Source organism: Xyrauchen texanus, chromosome 22, assembly GCF_025860055.1.
Source record: "Xyrauchen texanus isolate HMW12.3.18 chromosome 22, RBS_HiC_50CHRs, whole genome shotgun sequence".
Taxonomy (NCBI): Eukaryota; Metazoa; Chordata; class Actinopteri; order Cypriniformes; family Catostomidae; genus Xyrauchen; species Xyrauchen texanus.
Window position 1 is genome coordinate 295497 of NC_068297.1, and position 17880 is coordinate 313376.

The 17880-nt window shown below is 43.8% G+C and overlaps 1 protein-coding gene across 2 annotated transcripts in view; it reads left to right on the forward strand.

Moving 5' to 3' along the window:
* LOC127662350 (kelch-like protein 28) overlaps nt 1-17880 on the forward strand; it is a 28011-nt gene that overhangs the window by 1270 nt on the left and 8861 nt on the right. For both annotated transcript variants that reach the window (XM_052153482.1, XM_052153480.1), the window contains exons 2-4: nt 13435-13695; nt 13782-14419; nt 15906-16349. In XM_052153482.1, coding sequence (XP_052009442.1) covers nt 13435-13695; nt 13782-14419; nt 15906-16349 — 1343 coding nt within the window. The remainder of the gene's footprint in view (nt 1-13434; nt 13696-13781; nt 14420-15905; nt 16350-17880) is intronic.

Genomic DNA, 17880 nt, shown 5'->3' on the forward strand with positions numbered 1-17880 from the left:
CTACACAACATTAGTGAGCCGTCTACCTACACAACATTACCTACACAACATTACCTGCACAACATTAGTGAGCCGCCTACCTACACAACATTACTTACACAACATTACCTACACAACATTAGTGAGCCGCCTACCTACACAACATTACCTGCACAACATTAGTGAGCCGTCTACCTACACAACATTATCTACACAACATTAGTGAGCCGCCTACCTACACAACATTACCTACACAACATTAGTGAGCTGTCTACCTACACAACATTACCTACACAACATTAGTGAGCCGTCTACCTACACAACATTACCTACACAACATTAGTGAGCCGCCTACCTACACAACATTACCTACACAACATTAGTGAGCTGTCTACCTACACAACATTACCTGCACAACATTAGTGAGCCGTCTACCTACACAACATTACCTACACAACATTAGTGAGCCGTCTACCTACACAACATTACCTACACAACATTACCTGCACAACATTAGTGAGCCGCCTACCTACACAACATTACTTACACAACATTAGTGAGCCGTCTACCTACACAACATTACCTACACAACATTAGTGAGCCGTCTACCTACACAACATTACCTACACAACATTAGTGAGCTGTCTACCTACACAACATTACTTACACAACATTAGTGAGCCGTCTACCTACACAACATTACCTACACAACATTAGTGAGCTGTCTACCTACACAACATTACTTACACAACATTAGTGAGCCGTCTACCTACACAACATTACCTACACAACATTAGTGAGCCGTCTACCTACACAACATTACCTACACAACATTACCTACACAACATTAGTGAGCCGTCTACCTACACAACATTACCTAAACAACATTAGTGAGCCGCTTACCTACACAACATTACCTACACAACATTAGTGAACTGCCTACCTACACAACATTACCTACACAACATTAGTGAGCCGTCTACCTACACAACATTACCTACACAACATTAGTGAGCCGCCTACCTACACAACATTACCTACACAACATTACCTACACAACATTAGTGAGCCGTCTACCTACACAACATTACCTACACAACATTAGTGAGCCATCTACCTACACAACATTACCTACACAACATTAGTGAGCCATCTACCTACACAACATTACCTACACAACATAGAATACTGAATTGCATCTGATTTGAAAGGCAACAGAATTTCAGCATGCACGTATTAAGTGCACTTAGAATACTGTACAAGCTCATGTGTGTATGAGAGTTTAAAGCATGACACCAGATACATCATGAATATAACTGAGCTGATCATTAATGTTTGTGCACTCTTGTGTGACTGTTGTTTGTTCAGTTCTGCGGCTCCTCTGGGAGTTTGATGTTCCCTGTAGAACTGTGGAGTGATGAGGATTAGATTCATTGCTCTGGATCTGACTGCATATATGTGCAGGTCTATATGTGCAGGTGTATATATGCAGGTCTGTAGGTCTATGTGTGCAGGTCTATATGTGCAGGTCTATAGGTCTATATGTGCAGGTCTATATGTGCAGGTCTATAGGTCTATATGTGCAGGTCTATAGGTCTATATGTGCAGGTCTATATGTGCAGGTCTATAGGTCTATATGTGCAGGTCTGTAGGTCTATATGTGCAGGTCTATATGTGCAGGTGTATAGGTCTATATGTGCAGGTCTATAGGTCTATATGTGCAGGTCTATATTTGCAGGTCTATAGGTCTATATGTGCAGGTCTATATGTGCAGGTCTATAGGTCTATATGTGCAGGTCTATAGGTCTATATGTGCAGGTCTATATGTGCAGGTCTGTATGTGCAGGTCTATAGGTCTATATGTGCAGGTCTATATGTGTAGGTCTATAGGTCTATATGTGCAGGTCTATAGGTCTATATGTGCAGGTCTATATGTGCAGGTCTATAGGTCTATATGTGCAGGTCTATATGTGTAGGTCTATAGGTCTATATGTGCAGGTCTATAGGTCTATATGTGCTGGTCTATATGTGCAGGTCTATAGGTCTATATGTGCAGGTCTATATGTGTAGGTCTATAGCTCTATATGTGCAGGTCTATAGGTCTATATGTGCAGGTCTATATGTGTAGGTCTATAGGTCTATATGTGCAGGTCTATAGGTCTATATGTGCAGGTCTATATGTGTAGGTCTATAGGTCTATATGTGCAGGTCTATATGTGCAGGTCTATATGTGTAGGTCTATAGGTCTATATGTGCAGGTCTATATGTGCAGGTCTATATGTGTAGGTCAATAGGTCTATATGTGCAGGTCTATATGTGCAGGTCTATATGTGTAGGTCTATATGTGCACGTCTATATGTGCAGGTCTATAGGTCTATATGTGCAGGTCAATAGGTCTATATGTGCAGGTCTATAGGTCTATATGTGCAGGTCTATAGGTCTATATGTGCAGGTCTATAGGTCTATATGTGTAGGTCAATAGGTCTATATGTGCAGGTCTATATGTGCAGGTCTATATGTGGAGGTCTATATGTGCACGTCTATATGTGCAGGTCTATATGTGCAGGTCTATATGTGCAGGTCTATAGGTCTATATGTGCAGGTCTATAGGTCTATATGTGCAGGTCTATATGTGCAGGTGCATATGTGCAGGTCTATAGGTCTATATGTGCAGGTCTATATGTGCAGGTCTATAGGTCTATATGTGCAGGTCTATAGGTCTATATTTGCAGGTCTATAGGCCTATATGTGCAGGTCTATATGTGTAGGTCTATATGTCTATATGTGCAGGTCTATATGTGCAGGTCTATAGGTCTATATGTGCAGGTCTATATTTGCAGGTCTATAGGTCTATATGTGCAGGTCTATATGTGCAGGTCTATAGGTCTATATGTGCAGGTCTATATGTGCAGGTCTATATGTGCGGGTCTATAGGTCTATATGTGCAGGTCTATATGTGCAGGTCTATAGGTCTATATGTGCAGGTCTATAGGTCTATATGTGCAGGTCTATATGTGCAGGTCTGTATGTGCAGGTCTATAGGTCTATATGTGCAGGTCTATAGGTCTATATGTGCAGGTCTATATGTGCAGGTCTATATGTGCAGGTCTATAGGTCTATATTTGCAGGTCTATAGGCCTATATGTGCAGGTCTATATGTGTAGGTCTATAGGTCTATATGTGCAGGTCTATAGGTCTATATGTGCAGGTCTATATTTGCAGGTCTATAGGTCTATATGTGCAGGTCTATATGTGCAGGTGCATATGTGCAGGTCTATAGGTCTATATGTGCAGGTCTATATGTGCAGGTCTATAGGTCTATATGTGCAGGTCTATAGGTCTATATTTGCAGGTCTATAGGCCTATATGTGCAGGTCTATATGTGTAGGTCTATATGTCTATATGTGCAGGTCTATATGTGCAGGTCTATAGGTCTATATGTGCAGGTCTATATTTGCAGGTCTATAGGTCTATATGTGCAGGTCTATATGTGCAGGTCTATAGGTCTATATGTGCAGGTCTATAGGTCTATATGTGCAGGTCTATATGTGCGGGTCTATAGGTCTATATGTGCAGGTCTATATGTGCAGGTCTATAGGTCTATATGTGCAGGTCTATAGGTCTATATGTGCAGGTCTATATGTGCAGGTCTGTATGTGCAGGTCTATAGGTCTATATGTGCAGGTCTATATGTGCAGGTGCATATGTGCAGGTCTATAGGTCTATATGTGCAGGTCTATATGTGCAGGTCTATAGGTCTATATGTGCAGGTCTATAGGTCTATATTTGCAGGTCTATAGGCCTATATGTGCAGGTCTATATGTGTAGGTCTATAGGTCTATATGTGCAGGTCTATAGGTCTATATGTGCAGGTCTATATTTGCAGGTCTATAGGTCTATATGTGCAGGTCTATATGTGCAGGTCTATATGTGTAGGTCTATAGGTCTATATGTGTAGGTCTATAGGTCTATATGTGCAGGTCTATATGTGCAGGTCTATAGGTCTATATGTGCAGGTCTATAGGTCTATATGTGCAGGTCTATATGTGCAGGTCTATAGGTCTATATGTGCAGGTCTATATGTGCAGGTCTATATGTGTAGTTCTATAGGTCTGTATGTGCAGGTCTATATGTGCAGGTCTATATGTGCAGGTCTGTATGTGCAGGTCTATAGGTCTATATGTGCAGGTCTATATGTGTAGGTCTATATGTGTAGGTCTATAGGTCTATATGTGCAGGTATATAGGTCTATATGTGCAGGTCTATATGTGTAGGTCTATAGGTCTATATTTGCAGGTCTATAGGCCTATATGTGCAGGTCTATATGTGTAGGTCTATAGGTCTATATGTGCAGGTCTATATGTGCAGGTCTATAGGTCTATATGTGCAGGTCTATATTTGCAGGTCTATAGGTCTATATGTGCAGGTCTATAGGTCTATATGTGCAGGTCTATATGTGCAGGTCTATAGGTCTATATGTGTAGGTCTATAGGTCTATATGTGCAGGTCTATATGTGCAGGTCTATAGGTCTATATGTGCAGGTCTATATGTGTAGGTCTATATGTGCAGGTCTATAGGTCTATATGTGCAGGTCTATATGTGCAGGTCTATATGTGCAGGTCTATATGTGCAGGTCTATAGGTCTATATGTGCAGGTCTATAGGTCTATATGTGCAGGTCTATATATGCAGGTCTATATATGTAGGTCTATAGGTCTATATATGCAGGTCTATATATGCAGGTCTATATGTGCAGGTCTATAGGTCTATATGTCCAGGTCTATAGGTCTATATGTGCAGGTCTATAGGTCTATATGTGCAGGTCTATATATGCAGGTCTATATATGTAGGTCTATAGGTCTATGTGCAGGTCTATATATGCAGGTCTATATGTGTAGGTCTATAGGTCTATATGTGCAGGTCTATATGTGCAGGTCTATAGGTCTATATGTGTAGGTCTATATGTGTAGGTCTATAGGTCTATATGTGCAGGTCTATATGTGCAGGTCTATAGGTCTATATTTGCAGGTCTATAGGCCTATATGTGTAGGTCTATATGTGCCGGTCTATAGGTCTATATGTGCAGGTCTATATGTGTAGGTCTATAGGTCTATATGTGCAGGTCTATATGTGTAGGTCTATAATAGAGGTCGACCGATTAATTGGCCAGCCGATTAATCGGCCGATTTTTTTTGCCTTTTTTATATAATCGGCATCGGCCAATATCCACGCATATCAAGCCGATTATTAGGCAGGCGCATCTGTGGGCAGCCTAGTGTTGTTGTGGAACACATGTTCGACGCACGCTGCCCCTAGAGTCATTCTCCAGCAGAGTGAACAGACCTCCAGTGCCTAAGGAAGGAGCTAAGTTCCTTGGAGAAAACAGTAAGGGTTAAATTTGTATAACTTCTTTAGATTTAATTAAAAACTTTTGATACGTTACTGCCAACTTCAAGAAAAAACGTGACAAACGCGATAGTTGACATGACGTTCGGCTACTTTGGATATTGATAGCGTAGTTGAAGTTGCATTATCACAGCAGAAGGGTTGCTATCATGTCACAATAAGGAAGCAAGAATTTTGCAATTACAGACAGTGAATCTGAGACTTTTATTTGTTCTGTTTGTGTGTCTTATATTTGAGAGGGTTGTCACTCAATGCAGAAAAATAAGTAATAAAAATATACCAACGCACTATTGAAGGACTGGCTTTGGTAAGCTCAGACGTTATCGCTTCTGCTGTCGTTACTGGAGAAATTAAGAAAACACATTCTTTATTGCTATAAAGAGAAAGTTATTTTATCTCGCCAGCCATTTCTATGTATAATAATATGAAACCATTTGTCTGTGATGCAATTTAGCAATTCGCAGTCAGAGAGAGAGAGAGAGAGAGAGAGAGAGAGATATATCCCTCACGCGGTGCCACAGCGAGCACAACACGAGCCCAGCTAAATGAGTGACAGAACTAAACATTCAAACGTAGCCTGGTTTAGATCTGTGATTATTAGTCTGATTTTATTTTAGATTTGCCTTCCAAAGATTATAAAAATAATATTTATACATAAGCCGCATTCTGTCTAGCACAACTTCCTTCCCTTCACAGCGGTGCACTGACATTCCTCCCTAAAACTCAAACTTAACGTCAGAATCAGCACGATCAGTGTTGTTGTAAAATGCAGTCTAGCTACTGTTGCTAAATTGCGGGACGCGTTTAATAATAAGAGCGCAAGAGATACCGTTCCCAAGGCGGCGCGCGCTCCGAAACACACCACAAAGAGACAAGCAAAGTATAGACTACTTTGGGTTTCATGCGTCTAAACTATCAACTATACACAAAAATATGTCAAAACGACCGGCTTGGAGATTCACTTAAACACAGTTTATGTCTTAAATGGACGTAGTTATGGAAATAGTTGGGAGAAAATATGCTGCATCAGGAGTCTATTAGACTCGGTCTTAAAGGGGAAGCTGTCTATTAAACATGTGACGATTGAGCCATTACTGCTAATCAAACAACAAAAGGCAAAGAGAAAATCACTTACAGCTCTTGAATGAATAACTTCTGCATTAATAAGCATTAATCTATCTATGATAAACTATGCAGTGTTATTTTACAATTGATTACTTTATTAGATTTCTTTTTAGACCACACCTGAACAGTAATGTTAGTAGACCTTCCTGAAATAAAATTTTATATATATATATATATATATATATATATATATATATATAAACAAAAAGAACCGTTAAGAATACCGTTAAAGTACCGGATCGATAAGCAGTATCGGTAAGATACTTTAATACATTAAACCTTAACGATACCCATCCCTAGTTATGCCTGTGCTTCTCTTGGATGCTCTGAATATTGGATTACGTGTCTGGATTGCCCCTTAATTAAAGCTGCATTTGGATCTCAACCTTCGTGTCTCGGAGCAGTTCGTAACACCTGCTTTGTTTATTTAATATATTTGTTATACATTATTTATACAATATGTTTTTACATTATACATTTTTAATTTAAGTGTACAAGTGCAGATTGGTCAAGTGTTCAGTAAATGTATTTGTTGAGAAATGTTGTCTATCTTAAGTAATTATTTGTGTTACATTTTATCTTTCAAATAAAAGGTTCAAATAAGAGGTTAAAAACAAGCACATATCGGCCAAATATCGGCCAAAATAAATCGGCTGCATTAATCGGCCATCGGCCGACCCGGATTTCAAAAGATCGGCATCGGCCTGAAAAAACCAATATCGGTCGACCTCTAGTCTATAGGTCTATATGTGCAGGTCTGTAGGTCTATATTTGCAGGTCTATAGGTCTATATGTGCAGGTCTATAGGTCTATATGTGCAGGTCTATAGGCCTATATGTGCAGGTCTATATATGTAGGTCTATAGGTCTATGTGCAGGTCTGTAGGTCTATATTTGCAGGTCTATAGGTCTATATGTGCAGGTCTATAGGTCTATATGTGCAGGTCTATAGGTCTATATGTGCAGGTCTATATGTGTAGGTCTATAGGTCTATGTGCAGGTCTGTAGGTCTATATTTGCAGGTCTATAGGTCTATATGTGCAGGTCTATATGTGCAGGTCTATAGGTCTATATGTGCAGGTCTATAGGCCTATATGTGCAGGTCTATATATGTAGGTCTATAGGTCTATGTGCAGGTCTGTAGGTCTATATTTGCAGGTCTATAGGTCTATATGTGCAGGTCTATAGGTCTATATGTGCAGGTCTATAGGCCTATATGTGCAGGTCTATATGTGGAGGTCTATAGGTCTATATGTGCAGGTCTATATGTGCAGGTCTATAGGTCTGTATGTGCAGGTCTATATGTGCAGGTCTGTATGTGCAGGTCTGTATGTTCAGGTCTATATATGGAGGTCTATAGGTCTATATGTGCAGGTCTATATGTGCAGGTCTATAGGTCTATATGTGCAGGTCTGTATGTGCAGGTCTATATGTGCAGGTCTGTATGTGCAGGTCTATATATGTAGGTCTATAGGTCTATGTGCAGGTCTGTAGGTCTATATTTGCAGGTCTATAGGTCTATATGTGCAGGTCTATAGGTCTATATGTGCAGGTCTATAGGCCTATATGTGCAGGTCTATATGTGGAGGTCTATAGGTCTATATGTGCAGGTCTATATGTGCAGGTCTATATGTGCAGGTCTGTATGTGCAGGTCTGTATGTGCAGGTCTGTAGGTCTATATTTGCAGGTCTATAGGTCTATATGTGCAGGTCTATAGGTCTATATGTGCAGGTCTATAGGCCTATATGTGCAGGTCTATATATGTAGGTCTATAGGTCTATGTGCAGGTCTGTAGGTCTATATTTGCAGGTCTATATGTGCAGGTCTATAGGTCTATATGTGCAGGTCTATAGGCCTATATGTGCAGGTCTATATGTGGAGGTCTATAGGTCTATATGTGCAGGTCTATATGTGCAGGTCTATAGGTCTATATGTGCAGGTGTATATGTGCAGGTCTATATGTGTAGGTCTATAGGTCTATATGTGCAGGTCTATATGTGTAGGTCTATAGGTCTATATGTGTAGGTCTATAGGTCTATATGTGCAGGTCTATAGGTCTATATGTGCTGGTCTATATGTGTAGGTCTATAGGTCTATATGTGCAGGTCTATAGGTCTATATGTGCAGGTCTATATGTGCAGGTCTATAGGTCTATATGTGCAGGTCTATATTTGCAGGTCTATAGGCCTATATGTGCAGGTGTATATGTGCAGGTCTATATGTGTAGGTCTATAGGTCTATATGTGCAGGTCTATATGTGTAGGTCTATAGGTCTATATGTGCAGGTCTATAGGTCTATATGTGCAGGTCTATATATGCAGGTCTATATTTGTAGGTCTGTAGGCCTATATGTGCAGGTCTATATGTGCAGGTCTATATGTGCAGGTCTATATGTGCAGGTCTATAGGTCTATATGTGCAGGTCTATAGGTCTATATGTGCAGGTCTATATGTGCCGGTCTGTATGTGCAGGTCTGTATGTGTAGGTCTATATGTGCAGGTCTATAGGTCTATATGTGCAGGTCTATATGTGCAGGTCTATAGGTCTGTATGTGCAGGTCTGTATGTGCAGGTCTGTATGTGCAGGTCTGTATGTGCAGGTCTGTAGGTCTATATGTGCAGGTCTATATGTGCAGGTCTGTATGTGCAGGTCTGTATGTGCCGGTCTGTATGTGCAGGTCTATATGTGCAGGTCTATAGGTCTGTATGTGCAGGTCTGTATGTGCAGGTCTATATGTGCAGGTCTATATGTGCAGGTCTATATGTGCAGGTCTATATGTGCAGGTCTATAGGTCTATATGTGTAGGTCTATAGGTCTGTATGTGCAGGTATATAGGTCTATATGTGCAGGTCTGTATGTGCAGGTCTGTATGTGCCGGTCTGTATGTGCAGGTCTATAGGTCTATATGTGCAGGTCTATAGGTCTATATGTGCAGGTCTATAGGTCTATATGTGTAGGTCTATAGGTCTGTATGTGCAGGTCTATAGGTCTATATGTGCCGGTCTGTATGTGCAGGTCTATAGGTCTATATGTGCAGGTCTGTATGTGCAGGTCTATATGTGCAGGTCTGTATGTGCAGGTCTGTATGTGCCTGGTCTGTATGTGCCGGTCTATAGGTCTATATGTGCAGGTCTGTATGTGCCGGTCTGTATGTGCAGGTCTGTAGGTCTATATGTGCCGGTCTGTATGTGTAGGTCTGTATGTGCAGGTCTATAGGTCTATATGTGCCGGTCTGTATGTGTAGGTCTATAGGTCTGTATGTGCAGGTCTATAGGTCTATATGTGCCGGTCTGTATGTGCAGGTCTGTATGTGCAGGTCTGTATGTGCAGGTCTATAGGTCTATATGTGCAGGTCTGTATGTGTAGGTCTGTATGTGTAGGTCTATAGGTCTGTATGTGCAGGTCTATAGGTCTATATGTGCAGGTCTGTATGTGTTGGTCTGTATGTGTAGGTCTATAGGTCTGTATGTGCAGGTCTATAAGTCTATATGTGCCGGTCTGTATGTGCAGGTCTGTATGTGCAGGTCTATATGTGCAGGTCTGTATGTGCAGGTCTGTATGTGTAGGTCTATAGGTCTGTATGTGCAGGTCTATAGGTCTATATGTGCCGGTGTGTATGTGCAGGTCTATAGGTCTGTATGTGCAGGTCTATAGGTCTATATGTGCAGGTCTGTATGTGCAGGTCTATAGGTCTGTATGTGCAGGTCTGTATGTGCAGGTCTATAGGTCTATATGTGCAGGTCTATAGGTCTATATGTGCAGGTCTATAGGTCTATATGTGCAGGTCTATAGGTCTATATGTGCAGGTCTATAGGTCTGTATGTGCAGGTCTATAGGTCTATATGTGCAGGTCTGTATGTGCAGGTCTGTATGTGCAGGTCTATAGGTCTGTATGTGCAGGTCTGTATGTGCAGGTCTATAGGTCTGTATGTGCAGGTCTGTATGTGCAGGTCTATAGGTCTATATGTGCAGGTCTGTATGTGCAGGTCTGTATGTGCAGGTCTATAGGTCTGTATGTGCAGGTCTGTATGTGCAGGTCTATAGGTCTGTATGTGCAGGTCTGTATGTGCAGGTCTGTATGTGCAGGTCTATAGGTCTATATGTGCCGGTCTGTATGTGCAGGTCTATAGGTCTATATGTGCAGGTCGGTATGTGCAGGTCTGTATGTGCAGGTCTGTATGTGCCGGTCTGTATGTGCAGGTCTATAGGTCTATATGTGCAGGTCTATATGTGCAGGTCTATAGGTCGGTATGTGCAGGTCTGTATGTGCAGGTCTATAGGTCTATATGTGCAGGTCTGTATGTGCAGGTCTATAGGTCTGTATGTGCCGGTCTGTATGTGCAGGTCTATAGGTCTATATGTGCAGGTCTATATGTGCAGGTCTATAGGTCTATATGTGCAGGTCGGTATGTGCAGGTCTGTATGTGCAGGTCTATAGGTCTATATGTGCAGGTCTATATGTGCAGGTCTATAGGTCGGTATGTGCAGGTCGGTATGTGCAGGTCTGTATGTGCCGGTCTGTATGTGCAGGTCTGTATGTGCAGGTCTATAGGTCTATATGTGCAGGTCTATATGTGCAGGTCTATAGGTCTATATGTGCAGGTCTATAGGTCTATATGTGCAGGTCTATATGTGCAGGTCTATAGGTCTATATGTGCAGGTCTATAGGTCTATATGTGCAGGTCGGTATGTGCAGGTCTGTATGTGCAGGTCTGTATGTGCCGGTCTGTATGTGCAGGTCTATAGGTCTATATGTGCAGGTCTATATGTGCAGGTCTATAGGTCTATATGTGCAGGTCGGTATGTGCAGGTCTGTATGTGCCGGTCTGTATGTGCAGGTCTATAGGTCTATATGTGCAGGTCTGTATGTGTAGGTCTATAGGTCTGTATGTGCAGGTCTATAGGTCTATATGTGCCGGTGTGTATGTGCAGGTCTGTATGTGCAGGTCTGTATGTGCAGGTCTATAGGTCTATATGTGCAGGTCTATATGTGCAGGTCTATAGGTCTATATGTGCAGGTCTGTATGTGCAGGTCTATAGGTCTGTATGTGCCGGTCTGTATGTGCAGGTCTATAGGTCTATATGTGCAGGTCTATAGGTCTATATGTGCAGGTCGGTATGTGCAGGTCTGTATGTGCAGGTCTATAGGTCTATATGTGCAGGTCTATATGTGCAGGTCTATAGGTCTATATGTGCAGGTCGGTATGTGCAGGTCTGTATGTGCCGGTCTGTATGTGCAGGTCTGTATGTGCAGGTCTATAGGTCTATATGTGCAGGTCTATATGTGCAGGTCTATAGGTCTATATGTGCAGGTCTATAGGTCTATATGTGCAGGTCTATATGTGCAGGTCTATAGGTCTATATGTGCAGGTCTATAGGTCTATATGTGCAGGTCGGTATGTGCAGGTCTGTATGTGCAGGTCTGTATGTGCAGGTCTGTATGTGCCGGTCTGTATGTGCAGGTCTATAGGTCTATATGTGCAGGTCTATATGTGCAGGTCTATAGGTCTATATGTGCAGGTCGGTATGTGCAGGTCTGTATGTGCCGGTCTGTATGTGCAGGTCTATAGGTCTATATGTGCAGGTCTGTATGTGTAGGTCTATAGGTCTGTATGTGCAGGTCTATAGGTCTATATGTGCCGGTGTGTATGTGCAGGTCTGTTTGTGCAGGTCTATAGGTCTATATGTGCAGGTCTGTATGTGCCGGTCTGTATGTGCAGGTCTATAGGTCTATATGTGCAGGTCTGTATGTGCAGGTCTGTATGTGTAGGTCTATAGGTCTGTATGTGCAGGTGTGTATGTGCAGGTGTGTATGTGCAGGTCTGTATGTGCAGGTCTATATGTGCAGGTCTGTATGTGCAGGTCTGTATGTGCAGGTCTATAGGTCTGTATGTGTAGGTCTATAGGTCTATATGTGCCGGTGTGTATGTGCAGGTCTGTATGTGCAGGTGTGTATGTGCAGGTCTGTATGTGCAGGTCTGTATGTGCAGGTCTGTATGTGCAGGTCTATAGGTCTATATGTGCAGGTCTGTATGTGCAGGTCTATAGGTCTATATGTGCAGGTCTATATGTGCAGGTCTATATGTGCAGGTCTGTATGTGCAGGTGTGTATGTGCAGGTCTGTATATGCAGGTCTATAGGTCTATATGTGCAGGTCTGTATGTGCAGGTCTGTATGTGCAGGTCTATAGGTCTATATGTGCAGGTCTATATGTGCAGGTCTGTAGGTCTATATGTGCCGGTCTGTATGTGCAGGTCTGTATGTGCAGGTCTGTATGTGCAGGTCTATATGTGCAGGTCTATAGGTCTATATGTGCAGGTCTGTATGTGCAGGTCTGTATGTGCAGGTCTATATGTGCAGGTCTGTATGTGCAGGTCTATATGTGCAGGTCTGTATGTGCAGGTGTGTATGTGCAGGTCTATATGTGCAGGTCTATAGGTCTATATGTGCCGGTCTGTATGTGCAGGTCTGTATGTGCAGGTCTATATGTGTAGGCTCTCACACACACATAATATTTCCTGTTTTATAATTGTGAAATTAATCACGATTAAGTATTTTAATCTGTTGTCACTCCTAGTTTCCAGGAAAAGGGGCTTTCCAATATTGGTTTGGTCTGACTTAAATCACTTTAAACTTTTAAAAGGGAAATGTCATTTCTTGTCCACTAGTGGCATCAAAAGTAATTGCAGAATAATCAGTGTTTAACAGCCCCAAACTCACTCCGTTGGTGAAGATGGCATGTCAGACTGTGTACACAAACCCACAGTGTCACCGTGTTACACTCTTCCGGAAGTCTGATAGTGAACTGGGAAAAACTCAAACATTCTCGTCACCTTTGAGAAGTTTTAAATGTATTTTAAGTGTGCAGTACTCTTGTGCGTGTAATATAAAGAGAGTCCTAACAGAAGCTCTTGTGTTTGTCAGATGGAGCAGACGGGGAAGTCGTACATGTTTGCCAGTCTGATGCGTCCCCACTCCGAGCAGCTCCTGCAGGGTCTGCAGCTCCTGCGACAGGACCGCGAACTCTGCGACATCGTGCTGCGGGTGGGAGACGCCAAGATCCACGCGCACAAAGTGGTGCTGGCCAGTATCAGCCCGTATTTTAAAGCCATGTTCACGGGGAACCTGTCCGAGAAAGAGACGTCTGAGGTGGAGTTCCAGTGCATCGATGAAGCCGCGCTCAAGGTGAGGTTCAATCCACACAACCGTTTACATTGTTCAGGTCGTCAAACGTAAACAAAGGTTCCATGTTGTTTGTGTATCTTCATCAGGCGATTGTGGAGTACGCCTACACGGGAACAGTGTTCATCTCGCAGGAAACGGTGGAGTCCCTCCTTCCTGCTGCCAATCTCCTGCAGGTCAAACTGGTTCTGAAGGAGTGCTGCAGCTTCCTGGAGAGTCAACTGGACGCGGGGAACTGCATCGGAATCTCGCGCTTCGCCGAGACATACGGCTGTCACGATCTGTGTCTCGCGGCCACCAAATTCATCTGCCGGAACTTTGAGGAGGTGTGTCAGACGGAGGAATTCTTTGAGCTGACGCGATCGGAGCTGGACGAGATTGTCTCTAACGACTGTCTGAACGTCCTGACGGAAGAGACGGTGTTTTACGCGCTGGAGTCGTGGATTAAATACGACCCGACGGAGCGGCAGCAGTACCTCGCTCCGCTCCTGCACTGTGTCCGTCTGCCGCTGTTGAGCGTTAAGTTCCTCACGCGACTCTACGAGGCCAATCACCTGATCCGTGACGATCATGCCTGTAAACATCTGCTCAACGAGGCGCTGAAATATCACTTCATGCCTGAACACCGACTGTCTTACCAGACTGTTCTGTCAACACGGCCGCGCTGCGCTCCGAAAGTCCTGCTGGCGATCGGAGGTAAAGCCGGACTCTTTGCCACACTGGAAAGGTAAACACACTCCAGACAGGCGATACTGTGTCATTCACACTTAATGTTGATTATTGATTGTTCTGTTTAAATGAATGCACCATCCCAAAAATGAATGTTGTGTCAATTACTCTCCCTCAAACCCGTCCATATGACTGCTGTTACAATTAAAGTGTTAATCTGCTCGTGTGTGTGTGTGTGTGTGTGTGTGTATTTTGCGTGTGTGTGTGTATTTTGCGTGTGTGTGTGTATTTTGCGTGTGTGTGTGTATTTTGCGTGTGTGTGTGTGTGTGTGTGTGTATTTTGCGTGTGTGTGTGTGTGTGTATTTTGCGTGTGTGTGTGTGTATTTTGCGTGTGTGTGTGTGTGTGTGTGTGTATTTTGCTTGTGTGTGTATTTTGCGTGTGTGTGTGTGTGTGTGTGTGTGTGTGTGTGTGTGTATATTTTGCTTGTGTGCATGTATTGTCCGTGTATTGTGTGTGCCTGTATTGTGTGTGTGTGCGTGTTTGTATTGTGCGTGTGTGTGTGTGTGTGTATTGTGCGTGTGTGTGTGTATTGTATTGCGTGTGTGTGTGTGTGTGTGTGTGTGTGTGTGTGTGTGTGTATGCGTGTATGTGTATTGTCCGTGCGTGTGTTGTCCGTGCGTGTATTGTGTGTGTGTGTGTGTGTGCGTGTGTGTGTATTGTCTGTGCATGTGTGTGTATTGTGCGTGCGTGCGTGCGTGCGTGTGTGTGTGTATTGTCCGTGCGTGTGTGTGTATTGTCCGTGCGTGTGTTGTCCGTGCGTGTGTGTGTATTGTCCGTGCGTGTGTTGTCCGTGCGTGTGTGTGTATTGTCCGTGCGTGTGTTGTCCGTGCGTGTATTGTGTGTGTGTGTGTGTGTGCGTGTGTGTGTATTGTCTGTGCATGTGTGTGTATTGTCCGTGCGTGCGTGCGTGCGTGTGTGTGTGTATTGTCCGTGCGTGTGTGTGTGTATTGTCCGTCCGTGCGTGTATGTGTATTGTCCGTTCGTGCGTGTGTGTGTATTGTCCGTCCGTGCGTGTGTGTATTGTCCGTGCATGTGTGTGTATTGTCCGTCCGTGCGTGTGTGTATTGTCCATGCGTGTGTGTGTATTGTCCGTGCGTGTGTGTGTATTGTCCGTGCGTGTGTGTGTATTGTGCGTGCGTGTGTGTGTGTGTGTGTGCGTGTATTGTCCGTGCGTGTGTATTGTGCGTGTGTGTGTATTGTCCGTGTGTGTATTGTGTGTGCGTGCGTATGTGCGTGCATGTGTGTGTGCTTGTGTGTGTTGTGCATGTGTGTATTGTGCTTGTGTGTGTGTGTGTGTGTGTGTGTGCGCGCGCGCACGCGCACGTGTGTGTGTGTGTGTGTATTGTGCTTGTGTGTATTGTGCTTGTGTGTGTTGTGCTTGTGTGTATTGTGCTTGTGTGTATTGTGCTTGTGTGTATTGTGCTTGTGTGTGTGTGTGTGTGTGTGTGTGTGTGTGTGCGCGCGCTCGTGTATGTGTGTCAGTATGGAGATGTATTTCCCTCAGACGGACTCGTGGATCGGTCTCGCTCCGCTCACGGTTCCGCGCTATGAGTTCGGCGTGGCGGTTGTGGAGCAGAAGGTGTATGTTGTGGGTGGAATCGCGACACACATGCGTCAGGGCATCAGTTACCGGCGTCACGAGAGCAGCGTTGAACGATGGGACCCCGACAGCAACACATGGTCAACGGTGGAGCGTATGGCCGAATGCAGGAGTACTCTGGGCGTGGTGGTGCTGGCGGGCGAGCTGTACGCTCTCGGCGGGTACGACGGCCAGTATTACCTGCAGTCTGTGGAGAAATATGTGCCCAAAGTGAGAGAGTGGCAGCCGGTGGCACCCATGAACAAATCACGCAGCTGTTTCGCCACCGCCGTGCTGGACGGCATGATTTACGCCATTGGAGGATACGGCCCTGCACACATGAACAGGTACAACTGCACATATATCCGCAATGCACGCTGGGAGATGGCATAGTGATTACAAGGGTTTCCCTGCAAAGGGAAAACGCAGTAACTGCACATTCGTCGAGATGAAGTGATGAGTGAAATTGGGTCTCTATGGCTTTGTTCACACTGCAGGAGAAATCTCATTGATATATATGAACTGCTCAAACTGATCTGTCCTGTGATGGACAGCTATACTCCGATTCTTAACACACACTGCATAAGCCATATTTTAGGATTTTGCAGTGTTGTCGTAGTTGCTGTGTTTTGCCTTTGTAGAGCAGTATGGCTAATTTCAAATCTGTACAGTGGAGGCCAAAAATATTGGCATTTATTAGTACACCTGGAAGACAAGGTTCAGCCATAACTTCCTGTTTCACTCTCACACACACACACACACACGCTCTCACACGCTCTCACACACTCTCTCACACACTCACACACACACACTCTCTCACACACACACTCTCTCACACACTCACACACACACACTCTCACACACATACACGCTCTCACACACATACACGCTCTCACACACACAGGGGTCACACACAAGCCAAATTCCCTTAATCATCCATCACAGTGTGTAAGACCCAAGTGTGCCGCACAAGCCCTCAAAAGTGAAGCCAAAACGTCTCGATCGCCCCCGGTGGCTGGTCCTAGTATAGGTCATAAGCCCCGCCTCCCCATGTTATTCAACGGGACGTGAGACCAACTAAACAATTAAATTACACGTCACATATCTTTTTTCCAGAGATAGTTTCTGTCATTTACTGTCGTTTCTATCACGTTGATGTCATTTCAAGTGTTTGTTTTCAAAATAAGTTTGTTTTTAGTTATTTGATGCTATAAAAACGCTTGCTGTGACATCATGATTGACAGCTGTGATTGACAGGTTCTCACTGAAGTAGTCACTGAAGCACCAACTGACTTTTTTTCGGGATCTTCGGAGGACTGAGGAGATTGGAGCTTTAAATTTAATATCTAAATTTCTATAATTATTTCACACCGTCATAAGTCAAAAGGGGCGTGTCCTCGCGATTGATTCAGCAAGAGTGAGGGCGGGGCCTTGATTTCGCGGCTTTACTTCCTGCTCACTACTGCGCAGGTCTGGTCCCGAAATCGCAACTGCGCAGACTCAAGTCCCAAGATGTCAGCGCCATATCGGAACACTGGCGGCTTCAGTTCTCACCAATGGAAAAGAGCGAAGGGGCGTCGGCCATCTTTTTTGACAGTCTATGGTAAGACCCAAGAATAAATTTCTGATGTGCGGCAGAAGGTTGTTGAGCTACTTAAAATGGGAAGTGGCTATAATAAAATAGCTAAAGTATTGAAAATGGCCATTTCCACCATCAGGGCAATAATGAACAAGATCCAGTGAACTGGAGATGTTAAGAATTGACCTGGAAGAGGACGCGGGTCTATAATGTCTCCAAGCACGGTGAGCAGGATGTCCAGTGGCCAAACATTCTCCAAAGATCACAGCTTGAGAATTGCAGGAATTAGTCGGGTCTTG